General features: G+C 33.2%; 1 protein-coding gene across 13 annotated transcripts in view; it reads right to left on the reverse strand.

Moving 5' to 3' along the window:
- The window catches only part of Znf438 (zinc finger protein 438), a 176962-nt gene that overhangs the window by 23881 nt on the left and 136140 nt on the right, over nt 1-16941 (reverse strand). For all 13 annotated transcript variants that reach the window (XM_026402332.2, XM_026402329.2, XM_026402331.2 and 10 more), the window contains one exon: nt 4469-4536. In XM_026402332.2, the coding sequence (XP_026258117.1) occupies nt 4469-4505 (37 nt within the window). In that variant the 5' untranslated portion in view covers nt 4506-4536. The remainder of the gene's footprint in view (nt 1-4468; nt 4537-16941) is intronic.

Raw genomic sequence — 16941 nt, forward strand, 5'->3', positions numbered from 1 at the left:
ACCATTTAGAATGACCCTCAATCATAGTGCTGAGGTTCTATCTAGTGTTCATAAGCACAAAAAATCCACAGTGTGCCTTATGGAGAAAGTAAGCTTTGCTGAGGCATGAGTTATAGTGCTCTTGTTTGTAAGTTCAATGTTAATGAATCAACAGTATATATTAAGTAACGTGTCTGCAAACAGACACACACATAAAATAAAATTATGCATTGATGGTTGTCAAATGCGTTGTAACCAGATGCCCATAGAAACCTAACCTTGTACATGTACCAGGAGTGATGGTTCAGTATGTGTTAAATTCTTTGTTCTCAGAGACTTTATAGAATATAACTATTTCAAGTGATGAGAACTGGTTGTACCTTACCTTACTTAACTATCACAGAACAAGAATTATTATCCCCATTGGACAGATGAAGGGACTAAGGTTTACTGATTTATTCATGATCACAGAACCTAAGAAGAGCAGAAGAATGACCAGTATTCTTTAACTAGACTGAGGAGAAAGCAGAGATGGGGAGGAGGAAAAGAAAACCTAGAAAGGAGGCTTAAGAAAATCGTTTACATAACGACCAATAAAAAAAAAAAGAAAAAAAAAAAAAAGAAAATCGTTTACATATAAGGTTTAAAAAAAGTGAAACTGTGGTTAGACAACAAGATAAACTACTTTTAGGTTAAGTCTTCACAGAGTAAACACCTAGTACAGGCAGCCCAGTGTTATTCATTAAAACAGCGATAAGAGAGTACAGCTGAGTTTGGTTTTACTTTTCCCCCTTTGCTCCTTGCTGGTTGCTTCTTCAAAGGCAATAAATATTGGTTAAAGAACATTTGATTTTATTGATCTCAGAACTCCTGCTTGGTGTTTCATTAAAAAGAAGAAGGAGGAGGAGGAGGAGGAGGAGGAGGGGGAGGATAAAGGGGGAGGAGGAGGAAAGGCTTAAAACATTTTGATATGAAATGAGAGTTTAAAACATCTACAACATAATTTACTATGCATTTGAGAACCCATTACATTCCAGGGTGCTTAAAACCCTGCTAAAGATAGAAAATTCATCAAGAGCTTTATAAAAGACCTAATTGATACTGAGTGTCCAAGGTAAGGAAAATCTTTCCCCACAATTTTCTTTTTTTAAAAAACATATTCACTAGGTATTCCAAGTGTTCCTTGAGTTTTAAAATGCTATCTTCACTAATGCCAAATTATTTAAGGCTGTAAAACCTAAGTATATTCTTTAATGTCTATAAGACATAAGAATATAAATTTTGGATGTGTCCTATTTATTTTAAAAATATTTGATCAAATAAGAAAATTCAGGCTTTTAAAAATAACATCTAAAATGAATTGGAATTATAATGATTGTAGCTTTACACAAATAATGAACAAATTTTGAAAATTAGTAGTAGTTGGGGAGGAGGCTTAGCTCACTGCAGTGTTTCTGGGGGAGCCATTAAGACCCACTGTGTTGACACCTCAAAGCATCCACCGACTTCTTAATGTTCTAAGTAGAAATAATGCTCATGATGTGAAAACTACATTTAAGCATTACAAATGTTATGACAGAATTGAGAAAAATTGTAGAAGACCTATTTAAGAAGACCCTGCCTTGGAAGCTGCAAAACTGAGTTTTAAAACTGACAAATGACTTAAGAATTTTGAATGACTTCCATAAAATATTTCCTCAACTGGACTTAAATGAAGACTCTTTTCTGATCAATAAACAACAGGGAATTAAAATTCATCCTGCCCTATCTAAGCTGCAAACTTCAGTCCTCAATTGGCATCATCACAAATTATAAATTGTCCCTGTCTGAGAAACATTTGGTGATGTTGCTCACCTGCTTATCAGGCCGGTAAATAAATTCACCTGCATTTTCAATCATTGGTGATTATCTTTCTTTCAAATTCAACAAATCTAAAGTAGAAGTTACAACTATTGTTGGCCTTATTATGTTATGATTTTCATGTCTTTTTTTAAAAATGCAGTTTATCACTGACTACATTTACTCTTTTCCAACACAAAATACTCATTCTTACATTTCTATTAGGCCATCATTTGAAACTATCAAGGAAAAGAAGAAAGCTATAGCAAAGTTATAGGAAATTTTATTCCCAAATCCTTAAGGTGAGAGAGAGAAAACTGAAACAAGAGAAGTCTTACAAATTTTTGGAGACTATTTTAATCTCCCTAAGTGTTTAAAATAAATAATAATATCACACAGAAAGGAACAATGACAACATTAAGTTATAATGAAAAAATATAAAATGTATAAATTCATCATTAGAGTGATATTACATTGTTAAAGTTCTTTCTCTGAGATTAGTAGTACCTGGAGCATGCTTAGCTAAATGTGGTTGTACAGGGGGCCACTAAGACCCACTCAAAGCATATTCTCTTTCCCCTCATTTAAATAGAAGGAACTAGAATTTCTCATTAGTTTTCTGTATTAATACTATTGCTAGTTCTTCCTATCTTTAAAGCTGCATTTCTTATTGACTTCTGTATATAATGTGCTGAGCAAATGTCATCTCTCCACCAGCTCAAAATCTCTGGCTTAATCAACTGTCTTCACCCAGATTTCCAAAATATTCACTTCTAATGTAGCTTTAATGTAGTTAATTACATATATGTCTACCATTTCAATAGGAATCTGTGTTGTCTGAAAGTCAAGGCTCTTTATGATTTAATTTTTGAATAGCTCATAACATCTGATATCATCTCTAGTAAGAATAACCTTGATCATCCCCAAATCAGTTTCCACCATATGAATGTTTGGTAAGGTATAATATGCTGGTGGAATGCATTGCCCTTAAGTCCTAGCATCTGTTGATGGTGTCCTACTTGAATTTCATACTTATATCTGTATGTTTCTATAAGTCAGAAATTCAAAAGTCTCACATTTATAAACAACTTATCAATAGTTTGTTAAGTAAATAAATCAGCATTTAATAAATAGCATGAGCCCATCAAACTTCTCATTCATGTAAAAGATTATATTTTCTGACAGAAATAAAAATAATCATAATAAATAAATCTGATATTTTTATTTCCTAGACAATATTAATATTATTCAGGACATGCAGAAAGCACTTGAATGAGTTAATAAGGAAATTAACAAATAATTGGACAATTCTTAGGCCTCATATATATTGCTTTTCTTTAATGAAGTGATTCATCATAGTATGTCATAATTTCTGCCTACTTTGATTTAAGATCACTTTAAGCATCTATGTATCTACTTAAGCATTAATCAAAGAAAAAAAGAGGGTTGATCAAAAAAATTATTAGAAAACCATAAATTTATGATGTGACACTGGGGACAAACAGCTTTACTTTTTGATAGTTCTGGGTTCAAATCTTGAATCAGTGACTTATTGGTTGATGATTTTGGCAAAAGTAACTAATCTCCCTAAATGTTTAAAATAAAGATTTATCAACATACTACATCAATGTTTATAGCAGCTTAATTCACAATAGCTAAACTATGGAACCAACCTAGCTGCCCTTCAGCAGATGAATGAATAAAGAGACTGCAGGCTGGCTCAGTGGCACAACCCTGTAATCTCAGTGGCTTGGGGGGCTGAGCCAGGAAGATCACAAATTCAAAGCTAGCCTCAGCAAAAGTGAGGTGCTAAGCCACTCAGCGAGACCCTATCTTTAAATAAAATACAAAATGGGGCTGGGGATGTGACTTAGTAGCCAATTGTCCCTGAGTTCAATCCCCAGTAGCAAAAATACAACAACAAAAAAGAAATCATGGTATGTATATGCAATGGAATATTACTCAGCCTTAAAGAAGAATGAAATCATGGCATTTGCCAGTAATAGATGGAACTGGAGAATATCATGCTAAACGAAATAAGTCAATCCTAAAGAACCAAAGGTTGAATATTTTCTCTGATGTGTGGATGCTAATTCATAATAAGGGAAGTGGGTAGGGAAGAATAGAGGTATTTTGGATTAGACAGAGGGGAGCGGAAACAGTTTTTATTATCTGTTCATTTTTAAAAGTGCATGGGATAAATAGGTCAAAGAAATGTACAAGCAAATATTCTCTTTCCACACATGTGTTCCCATATGTATATTTATGTGTGTGTGTGTGTTTTCTATTCACTAAAACCCATGTTGTTCTGCTTCAATAAAGCCAACACACTATCAGTTCAATGACATCTATCAGTGCCAGCTAACTGCCATCAAGTGGGATGGGTTCTGGGAGTTTTGCATGGAATGACATGGCCCTGCTCTCAAGGACCTAAGAGCCTAATAAAGGAGATACAGGTCCTTATAACTCAGGAATCCACAGCAGTCAACTTACCAAGGAACATGAATTTCATATATAATTAAAAGGTTTGCTTCTAATTCTAGGAAATGAGTCACCTTATGATTAGAGGGTAGTGACATTAAATATATCAATTAAAATTATTTTATTATAGTGTACACATTACCATTTTCCTCAGCACGGCTTAACTTACCTTGATCTTTGGGTGGTACTGATAGAGGATTCTGCATTATGGTGAATTTGACTTGAATGGGAACTTTCCTAAATATAACCGAGCACAAATAATAATTAGAAAATAATTGAGATGTCATGTTAAATATATGCTAAAATTTAAATTATAATGTTTTTATAAGTAATTCTATTTATAATTACATGACTAATAAGAAATGAACTGAACTAGTAAGAATTGATGTTTTTAGTCCTCTTCTTACTTTTCTACAAACAAGATTTCACTGAATGTACCAGACTGGACTTGGAGAGGAATGCAATAACACATTGAGACAGAGGCCCTACCCGAATCCCTACTCTTATCAATCCATGTGTGTATAAATTAAGATTCCCTGAAAATACCCTCTGGATAATTATGTTTCATATATTCTTTTTAGGAAGAAATAACTAAAATGCTTAACAATATAGATAAAGGTAATGTAATTGCAATATATTCATTTAATAAACTATAATCTAGTCATTAAAAACATGATTATAAAGATTACATAGTAGCATAGAAAATGTCGATATAGTACATTGATGAAACATATTTAATGACACACAGAACATTATAACTATAGGAAAAAACAAAGGAATTTTCCACATGGTAGAAAATATGTTTGAAAGTAAAACACAAAAACCAGTGACTACATTAAGTATTGACAAGAAAGTAGAAGAAATGGAAATCTCATATGCTGCTAGTAATAATGTAAAATGGTAATTACTTTAAAAAATAGTTTGGTAATTTTTCCAAAAGCCACAGATACATCTACCATGGGATCCAGCTAATCCCTTCCTACTTACCCAAAGAAAAGAAAGCATATACCCACACAGAGACTTGTACAGAGAACGCTCACAACAGCTTTATTTATAGTAGCCCCCAATCAGAAACAACCCAAATTTCACCAACAGGTGGAAAGTGTGAACAGACAAAGAAACACTGCTAAACAATTTAAAGAAACAGACTATTAATCCACATTACAATGGAATGAATCTGCAAAAGCACTATTATCTGAAAGAAGCTAGACCAAAAAAAGCATATATCGTACAATGCTATTAATATATAAGATTTCAGAAAATACAAACTATAGAAATAGACTGATAGTTGTCTGGAGTCAGACGACAAAGAATGGAAAGAAAAGTCAAGTGGGCACAAGAAATATCCCTTGAGGCAAAAGATGGATTCATTATCTCGATTGTGGTTATAAACTGTCAAAAAGTAAATAAAATAAATAAAGCAGGGCATATATTTATAAAGAAGTTATTTAAAAATGTTTCTTAAAATTTTTAAGTGTGAAAAATGCTAATGATGTGTTCTTATATCAAAACATTGGTTATTAAGTGGTATGGGTCATTTTTTCCATATATTCATGAGAACAACTAGCAAATATTAAAAGTGGTTATCTCTGAGTCAGGCATTAAATTATTATTTAATTTCCATTTTATGCTTATTGGAATATTACAAAATTTCCCCAATGAATAAATACTGCTTTTCCAATCAGAAAAAAATTAAATTATTTTGAAACACTATCATGAATTAAAAAAGGAATGTAATCATAATTATTTTTATTTTATAAACTGATATATAACTTAAAATTATACATACTAATGGGGTCCCATGTGGTGTTTCAATATATGTATGCATTCTGTAATGCTTAAATTAGGTTAAACACATTTATCTCCTCGATCATCTATCTTTTTTCATGGAGAAAACATTTAATATGTTTTCTTCTAGCTTTTTGAGATATACAGTATATAACTGTTACCTACAGTCACCCTACCAGGCAATAGCTTCTTATTCCTATCCAGCTGTAACTCAGTACTCACTGATCATCACTTCCTTATTCCTCCCTCTTCCCTATGCTCCATTCTTTAGTAACCACCATTGCACTTCTCAACCTCTATGAAATTAACTTTTTTCTATTCGACATATGAGTGAGATCATTAGGTATTTGTCGTTCTGTGCCTGGCTTATTTCACTGAACATAAGGATCTTCATTCCTATGCAAGTTGTCACAAATAATAGGATTTCATTTTTTTTCTGGCTAAATAGTATTTCATCATGTGTACAGGACACCTTTTCTTTAGTCCTTCATTAGTTGAAAGACACTTCCATTGATTCAGTATCTTGGCTACTGTCAACAGTGCTGAAGTACTGCATGTGAATGCAAATCTCTGTTCAACATACTGACTTCGTTTCATTTGGATAATATGTAAAGCAGCAGGATTGTTGGATTATAAGGTAAGTTCTATTTATAACTTCTTGAGGAACCTTCATACTGATTTCCATAATAACTCTACTAATTTAAATTACCACCAGTCATGTGCAAGGATTCCCTAGATAAAGCTGTTTTTACTGGGGGAGATGATATCTTAAAGTGGTTTTGATTTGCCATTTCCCTGATGATTAGTGATATTGAGCATTTTTTTCATATACTTGATTGTCATTTGTATGTCTTCTTTTGAGATGTATCTATTTAAGTACCCTGCCCATTTTTAAATTGGGTTATTTATTGATTTTTCTTTTGGATATCAACCCCTTATCAGATGTACAGTTTGCAAATATTTTTTCCTATTCTGCAGGTTGTATCTTTATTCTGATTGTTTCCTTTGCTGTGCAGAAGCTTTTTAGTGTGATCATTTGTCTGTTTTTGCTTTTGTTTCCTGTGGCTTTTGGGCTCTTGACCCCAAACTCCTTTTTTAATGTCCTGAAGCCTCTTCTCCCCTGTGTCGTCTTCTTCTAGTTTCATTGTTTTACATCTTACTTAAATTTGCAATCCATTTTGAGTTGATTTTTGTAACTGGTAAGAGGTAAGGGTCTGGTTTATTTTCGTGAATATGGACAACTTATCCTTAGCACTGTTTATTGAAGTCTTTCCATTCTCCAGTGTTGTTAGCACCCTATTAAAAATCAGTTGGCTATACATGCTTGGGGTTATTTCCAGGCACTCAATTCTGTTCCATTTGTCTCTGTGTTTGTTTTAATGCCAATATAATGCTGTTTTGGTTACTACAGTGTTGTAGAGTATTTTGGAATCAGGTAATATAATAAAATATCTTCATCTTTGTTCTTTTTGCTCAATGGTGCTTTGGCTATTTGGGGTATCAAAATAATTTTAACTGTATGTCCAATATCATGGTATCCAAGGTAGAAAACTCACTCAAAAGTCATACTGTGTTTTGGTTTTCCACATTTTTATTGGTGTATTATAATTATATATAATGATGGAATCTATTGTTACATATTTGTACATATATATTAACAATATAATTTGGCCAGTTCATTTCCCCATATTTCCCCTTTCCTTTCCCTCCTCCTCTCTAACTCCCTTTCTTCTCTATTATCTCTCTTAGATTTTCATGACATACTCCCACACACTACCCGCTCCCCTTTTCTTTTCTAGCTTCCACATACATATGTGAAAAAACATACGAACTTTGACTTTTTGATTTTGGCTTATTTCATTTAATGTGATGTTGATGCTCTCAAATTCTATTCATTTTCCTACAAATGACATAAACTCATTCTTCTTTATGGCTGAATATAATTCCATTGCATATATGTGCCACATTTTCTTTACAATTCATTCACAGACAGACACCTAGGCTGGTTCCATAGTTTGGCTATGATGAATTATGCACTATAAACATAGGTATTCATGTACCACTATAGGAGCCATGCTATCTTTTGCTGTCAAGTATAGCACTGCTATAGTTTCATCCTATTGTAATTATGAAAAATAAAAACATTTGTAATTAATACACCTAACACCAACTAAAACATCTTGCATAATCACAATATTGCATTTTCTGACTAGCGTGGATGATAGTTCGTTATATAAATATGTTAGAGGAAAAGATGTATTAAATAGTCACATAAAATCTAACAGTATTTTTCCAACTTCACACAAGAAAAGTCAATGTGCATTTTTACAAAAGGCACCATGGTACAGTAGTAGCAGTCACTGTGTCCTTCACAGTATATAACAATATGTAAAATTACAACCTGACTTTTCTTTCTTGAATTGTTAAAAAGTATATTAAGCAGAAAAATCTATCAAAAAAGGGAAAAAAATTAAAGAATGCACATAGTGAATACCATCAATTATGGCAAGATTTAATATAATGAGCTTTATAAATCACTCATATGATTACTTTTAATTTTAATTAATATATTTAAACAGAGTTGATTAAAAATGAAAATTAGGTGAATTGGTTACTTGGGAAAGTGACAGCTTGATGGTGCTAGAAATGGAAATTTTCCATTTACTTCTTGTTCAGGAAGCCTAAGGCAGACATTGCCTTGTCTTTGTTATGCTGCCTTGCCAAGACTCCTAAAAATAAATTTAGATAAAGACCTTAGAGAATAAAAGATAATCATTTGTTCCATGCTCAATAAGCTTATTAACATTAGCCCATGTTGTGAGTCAGTGTGATAAGTGCATGCTCTTGTATATGTGGGTACCAATCACAAAATTACAATGTAGATGTCAGTCTAGATGATTTTTCCAGGAAGCGATTTCCAAGGGAATAAACATGTCATACATCACCAGACAGACATACTGTTATTCAGATAACTGTAATAATGTAATAAATTTGGCCAGGAGAACTTGAAATGTGAAAATAGAGAAATGGAAATATATGAAAACAGTAATGAGTCTTTTGGTGTCTTCAACAGGTTCTGCTTTATTCACTGAGATACTACTATTAACCTGCCACATTTGGGTAGCTGTTCATTTGACAGGCCGTTTTCCACTTTTGATCCTACTATAATCTTGTGCCTCTGGATTCTAAAGCATAGCATGGTAATAGTACTACAAGATTTTAGGTTTGAAGTTAGAATTAGAGTCAGCAAGCCCATGGATGTCTATTCTATACTACAGCTCTTTTATAAAATGGGCTTAGTTTACTAATAGCATCCTACCTTATGACTGTAATGTAATTTATTTATCCATTTATCCACTGATAGGCATTTGAATTGTTGCCAATTTTTGGTTATCATAAATAAATCTAAATACTTGTGCCCACTTTTTATGTTTTCATATCTCTTGGGTAAAAATTTAGGAGTAGAGCCAGGCACAGTGGCCCACACCTATTATCCTAGCCTCTCCGGAGACTGAGGCAAGAGGATTACGAATTTAAAACCAGCCTCAGCAATTTAGTGAGGCCTTAAGAAACTCAGTGAGACCCCCGTCTCTAAATAAAGCATAAAAAGGGTTAGAGATGTGGCTCAGTGGTTAAACACCACTGGGTTCAATCCCAAGTACCAAAAAACAAAACGAAACAAAACAAAACAAAAATGTAGAGTGGAATTGCTGGGTGGTATACAACTTTATAAGCAATTACCTATTTTCCACAGTGGTTGTGGTATATTTCACTAATTAAAAAAAACACTACTTCTAAGCAATGATGGAATCCATATTTCTCAAGATCAAAAAGACTTCAATACTTTAAAGCTTATTGTTAAAATAGCAAAAATTTATAGTATATAAGTCCTGACAATAATAGTATTAATCATTTGCTGAATTATAGTAAATGCTTATTCCTGTTTTAATCTATCCTATTTAAGAACTGAATAAAAATAAAATTCTCAATTTGATATTAAAGGATTAGAGAAGCTAAAACTATCTACAAAATAAATTTTGATCCACTTAGTAAATTCTTAATGCTTATATTGATATTTACATTAGTACAAGGTATTAATGTTTGACAAACTCCTTCCTTTCTTAAATAGTTGCACATGGCTAAAAAAAAGTCCTTCCTCAAATTCAGATATTTTAAAATATCAGTCACTGATACTCTGTGAAATGGTTCACAGAGTCATTCTGAGAAACTAGTTAAAGATCTTTCAAGGAAATTCCTATTCTACTACTTGGAGTTGCAGAAACTTTGGAAGTAGTCCTACTTTCCCTGAATTTTTAGACCTATTAAGATAATGTTCCCAAAGGCCATGACTACTCACCAAATCAAAAATGCTAGAAGACTAGACCACTAATTTTCAAGATAATGGTCTAGCCCAATTTCAAGTATGCAGTAAGTTAAAAAAGAAATCACTGAAGGATCATGAATTGACTGGGGAGATGTCCATTTTTAACTAAAATTTCTTACTGTGGGATTCTGGTCAAGTCATTTCATCTCTTTTTCTGTTTCAGTTTCTGCAGCTTAGAAAGGGAAAGAGAATAATACTTAACTCAGTTGAAGAAAGGATTCAACTGGATACTATATGTTGAAAATATTTTATAAGAAAAGTACTATATGTCAGGCTGGGGTTGTGGCTCAACAGTAGAGTGCTCGCCTAGCATGTGCGAGGCCTTGAGTTCGATCCTCAGCATCACATAAAAATAAATAAATAAATAAATAAATAAATAAATAAATAAAATAAAGGTATTGTGTCCAACTATAACTAAAAAATAAATATTAAAAAAGTAAATAAAGATACTATGTCCATCCACAACTAAAAATATTTTTTAAAAAAGTACTATATGTTAATAAATGCTCTAGGATTCTTTCATGAAAGAAAAAGTAGTACACTAGAATGTACAACATTTTCAAGCATAAGAGCTATTCACTTACCCTTATAAAAATGCATGCACATATAGTGTTCCTTAATACATGCTGTGTATATAACTGAACTGGTAGGTTAATAATGTTTAGGAGGAAGTTGAACATGATGGTTCATGCCTGTAATCCAGCAACCTGGCAGGCTGAGGAAGGAGGATCTCAAGTTCAAGGCCAGCCATAGCAACTCAGTGAGGTCCTAAGCAACTTAGTGAGACTGTCTCAAAATAAATTTGGCTAGGGATGTGGCTCAGTGATTAAGCGACCTTGGGTTCAATCCCTGATACAAAAAATAACATACAATATACAATGCAATACAATAAAATAATGTATAGGAGGCCTTTTTTTTTTTTAATTTGGTCTTCACACACAAAAAAATCTGTTTAGGAAAACATGCTCTAGTCTAGACCCTTATTTCTTTTCTCTTATAAGTTTTCTACAAAGGACAACTTCTATGGTTCTAAGTACAACTTTAAATTTGTATTCCCAGCTCTCAGGTTCCAGGCAAAATGTTCTCTGCCTGCTACATATTCCAACTGACTACCTCTAACTTCTGAACTAAATGCAGCTCCTGCCTTGAAATGTGCCTCTTTCTTTCTTTCTTCATGGTGCTGCAGATGGAACCCAGCTTCAAGCATGCTAGGCATCCCCTCGCTGCTCCTCTTTTGAAGTTTTTTTCAAAGCTATCACTTCTCTTTCATCCTCACCTTCCTGTCTTAGGTCAGGTCCTCTTAACTTCCTGCCTCTAGTCCTATACCTTTCCAATCTACTCTATGCTGCTAGAATATCTTTCTCTTTTTTCTTTTTAATTTAAATCAAAGTTACATTAACTACTTCCCTACACTTCATTTTAAAAATGCAGCCACTACATCATTATCCAAAGTACATGTATGAAGACACGAATTGGTGTCAACATACTTTATATACAACCAGAGATATGAAAAATTGTGCTGTATATGTGAAATAGAATTGTAATGCATTCTGCTGTCATTTGTTTTTTTTTTTAAAAATCAATAAAAATTTTAAGAAATAAAAGAAACATTTTAAGTTAAAAAAATGCAGCCACTACACATTCTTTTCCTCAGAGATAAGCACTTGAAATTTTTATAGCTGATTAGTCCAGTATTTATAACTCCACATTTTTTCTCCAAATTTTCTAAGTATAGAATTCCAGGTTGAAATTTGAAGGCACTGCTCGATCAGCTGAGTTCTGATTTCCAATATTGGTGTGAAGAAATCCAAGGGGTCCTTCCTATGTCATTTGTTTGCATTTCTTTTTTTCTTTTTGGAAACAATGCTTAGAAACTTTACAACCAAGTGTCTTAGTCTATTTTGTTCCATTCCCCAAGTGTTTGATGGGCCCTATCAATCTGGAATCTTGTGCATTTCACTTCCTGGGACATTTCCTTCAACTAGTTTTCTTGCATTTCCTCATTTATTTTTCTCTGTTCTGTCTTTTTGCCCTTGAACTCCTATTATTCAGATGTCAATCCTCCTAGGATAATTATACTTTATTTTTTTTTCCCTTTTCCATTTCCCTTTTGTACTTTCTGGAAAAATCCCTCAACTTTACCTTCTAGTGTTTCAATGAGTTTAGTCATTGATTTTTAAAATTTGAAGCAATCTTTATTGATTTTGCCACTCATACATGTTTCTATAACTAAAAGTGACAGATAATAGACTAAGTATAAATTTCCTATGATTTGTAGATTCCCTAGTTGTGTTTTCGGGAGGACTGAACTACTCCTAAAATGACATTTAAAATATTTTATGTAAAGTAAAAAAAATCTTATAAAATTGAATTTCTCAAGTATCAGGTTCAGAGGCTTTTCAGATCTTTCAACATTGTTTCAAGTTTCATCACCTACATATAAGAAGCCCTAGAAAACAATAATTTTCAACATCATTTATCAATGCATTATGTTGACAATGATGCTTTTATACATTTCATCTAAGTATAAAAAGACTGAAGTTTTCAGGAATGGTTTTAGTTTTAACACACAACCATTCTTCAATTTTTTTTATTCATATAAATGTCTAAGATATAGTTGTAAGAAAAATATTTGTCTCTTTTTCTTTTTTTTTTTAAGAGAGAGAGAGAGAGAGAGAGAGAGAGAGAGAGAGAGAGAGAGAGAATTTTTTTAATATTTATTTTTTAGTTTTCGGCAGACACAAGATCTTTGTTTGTAATGTGGTGCTGAGGATCGAACCCGGGCCGCACGCATGCCAGACGAGTGCGCTACAGCTTGAGCCACATCCCCAGCCCATATTTGGCTCTTTTTCCATCAAACAGAACATGCTTGGAATTTCCAGCCTGGCTTCCAAGTCTAACAGTATGAAGAGGTCACCAAAGCCAGTGAGGTTATCATCCTGACAAAGATGGAAGCATTTCAAAAAAGAATTGCATTATTTGGTAATAAATGACACTCAGAAACAAAATAAATACCACAAAATAAAGAGGCCGTCATTTACCTTTCCATGATATTGATACATATTGTGAGACTGTTCATTATTTTGTTCTTTTCAATCAGTCTGGCTGTCAGCACTTCAGTCAGTTTTCTTTTAATTCATTACTTTAGAAATGATCCTATTTCCACCATTTTTACTCTTATCTACTTGCTGTGACAAAATCATCTTTAAACTAAACAGGTTACAGAAAATTGATAAAATTTTAATATCATTTTGGATTCTTCACATTTCTTTATTAAGTCTAACCAGCTGCCAAGTACCACACACATTTTGGTTTCAACACCATAGATCAATGGGTATGTATACTTTTAACAGATTCTGTTTCTACCTCTTGCCTCTCTTCCCTTCTAAATGATTCATGATATCCCCAGTTTAGTCCATTTCTGTCTCAGTCCTCTGCCACCTCCAGCTGTTTCCTTCTCTACAATTTTTGCATTCAACTGAAATCCCATCCATTAGTTTTACAATGACTATTCAATTAAAAAAATAAAATCAAAACTAGTTGGGCTCAGTGGCAGAGCCTGTAAGCCCTGCTATTGGAAGGCTGAGACAGGAAGATGAATTTGAAGCTAGCCTGAGCAACAAAGGGAGACCCTATCTCAAACCCAAAACAAACAAACCTAAGCAAATAAGCTCTTCTTTGCTCCATTTCCTAATATCATTCATGCTATATATTTTTCCTCATGTTCCGTGGCTGTGTGAATTACTGCTTAATACAGAATCTGGTGATTTTTCTTCTTCTGAAAATAATTCAAACTTAATTTTACTTGGAGCACTCTAGTCACAGATATACCTTTTCAGTATCACCTAAACATTTTTTATTTCCTGCCCCCAAGGGCTTTTATCAAACACTTAGGTTATCATAAAATGATTATTTCTAACATAGAAAAAGCTAAATAAAAATTAACAAGCTTTGAAACAGAACTTGGATCAAAAAAGGTTTCAGGTTAAAATACAGCATTCTGGAATCTTATTTTTTCATTTATCAAAAAATTTCTATTAGTGTACATTAAGGTAATGTGAAAAATTATTTTGAAAAACCATAGCAATATTCAGATGACATATATATATTATTATTTAAAACATACATTTTAAGACTAGTACTTTTTACATTTCCATTAATAAAATATTACCTCATTACTAAGTGTGAAACAAAGAAAAAATTCATAATTTCAATAGTCTGACATAAAAATACTATTAATGTTTTGTTATATCCCTAGTTTCTTCCCTATACTTTTAATATTTGTTTCGGGTTTTGTAATACATGCAATCATAATGTATATGTATATATTTTTTATTCTGCTCTAAGCATGTATTTATGGGGTGGGTGTATGGCCAAGTGGTAGAATATGTGCTTGTAGACATGAAGTACATGGTTAAATGGGTTCAATCCCAAGCACCAAAAATAAATAACAAACAAACATTTTCTTGTATTGCTAAGCCTTCATAATCTATTTTTAACACTATGTTTGTATTTTAGTTAAAAAAATATGTACAGGGCAAAAGTTCAAATAGTAAATGTAGGAATATAGCAAAAATTTAAGCTTGCCTCTCATTCTGTTCTCCCAATTTATTCCTTTAGAGGTAACACGCTGTACCATTTTGGGTATCCTTTAAGGAACAATCTGTGTATATATAAGTTAATGTGTAGAAATATGTCCCATCCCTTTCTTCCCATTCCCACTTTGAAGCAAATTATACATGATGCTCTTTTTTCCCTTAATATATTTTTGAGATCTTTAAATGTAGATGGATACAATGCCTTTATTTATTTATTTTTTAAAATGTGGTGCTGAGAATTGAACCCAGTGCCTCACAAGTGCTAGGCAAGCGCTATACCACTGAGCCTCAACCCCAGCCCTATTCTTAAGACCTTTCCATATCAGAACTTATAGATTTTCTTCATTTAAAGGCTGAATAGCGATTCATTACATGGAACCACTCTTCCACTCCATCTTTTTTTTTTTTTTAAAGAGAGAGAGAGAGAGAGAGAGAGAGAGAGAGAGAGAATGAATTTTATTATTTATTTTTTAGTTTTTGGTGGACACAACATCTTTATTTGTATGTGGTGCCGAGGATCGAACGCAGGCCGCACACATGCCAGGAGGGCATGCTACGGCTTTAGCCACATCTCCAGCCCTTCCACTCCATCTTTCTTCCTTTCTTTTTCTTTCTTTTTTTTATCACTGAAGAGTACTTTTTTTCCTACCTATATACTCACCATATTTTCTCCTCATTTAAGAAAGAACATAACATATAATTTTTTAAGTTAATGGACACAATAACTGTATTTTATTTATTTATTTACTTATTTTTTATTTATGTTTGGGGGACCAGAGATTGAACTCAGTGGCACTTGGCCACTGAGCTACATCCCCAGCCCTATTTTGTATTTTTTTAAGAGAGGGGTCTCACTGAGTTGCTTAGTGCCTCACTGTTGTAGAGTCTGGCTTTGAACTTGCACTCCTCCTGTCTGAGCCTCCTGAGCTACTGGGATTATAGGCGCGTGCCACTGTGCTGAGCTATTTATTTATTTTTATGTGGTGCTGAGGATTGAACACAGGGCTTCACACATACTAGGCAATTGCTCTACCACTGAGCTATAACCTCAGCCCTGGGGTACACTTTTTTTTGTTGTTGTTGTTGTTCTAATTAGTTATACATGACAGTAGAATGCATTTTGACATATCATACATAAATAGAGTATAACTTCTCATTCTTCTAGTTGTGCATGATGTAGAATTATATCAGTAGTATGCACATAGGGTAATAATGTCTAATTCATTCCACTGTGTTTCCTACCCCTGAACACTCCCCTCCCTTCACTCCCCTCTGTCTAATCCAAAGTACCTCTGTTCTAGCTAGCTGCGCCGCTGCTGCCCACTCTGGCCACTATGAATTAACATTGGCTATATCAGAGAAAACATTCGGACTGGCTTATTTTGCTAGCATGATATTCTCCAGTTTCACCCATTTACTGGCAAATGCCATAATTTCATCCTTCTTTCAGGTTGAGTAATATGGAACTACTATTTCTTAACCCACTTATTGATAATTAGATTGTTTTCAGGCTTTCACTCTTTGCTAACATGCACAAGTCTAATAGTAGGACAAAGTCACAGTAAGAAATTTCTGGGCCAGGTCAATTTAAGATTTTTATGGATATTGGCAAATTGTCATTCAAAGAAGTTGTACCACTTATCCAACAACATATGAAAATGCTTCAGAAACACTATTTGCAAAAACTGCCACTGGCACTTTTCAGTTAATTATCCAAAAACTTTAAAGAAAGGGGGGAAAAATACAAGGCCTTTAAGGAGATTCTACAATACCTACATGTTCTTCTCAACTTTAGTTGAACATGCAAACACTGCACTTTGTTGAAATGTAAAACCCTGACAATAAAATGAAAACCAGTGTTCACATCTCAAG

The sequence above is a fragment of the Urocitellus parryii genome, chromosome 9 (genome assembly GCF_045843805.1).
Source record: "Urocitellus parryii isolate mUroPar1 chromosome 9, mUroPar1.hap1, whole genome shotgun sequence".
NCBI classification, from domain to species: Eukaryota; Metazoa; Chordata; class Mammalia; order Rodentia; family Sciuridae; genus Urocitellus; species Urocitellus parryii.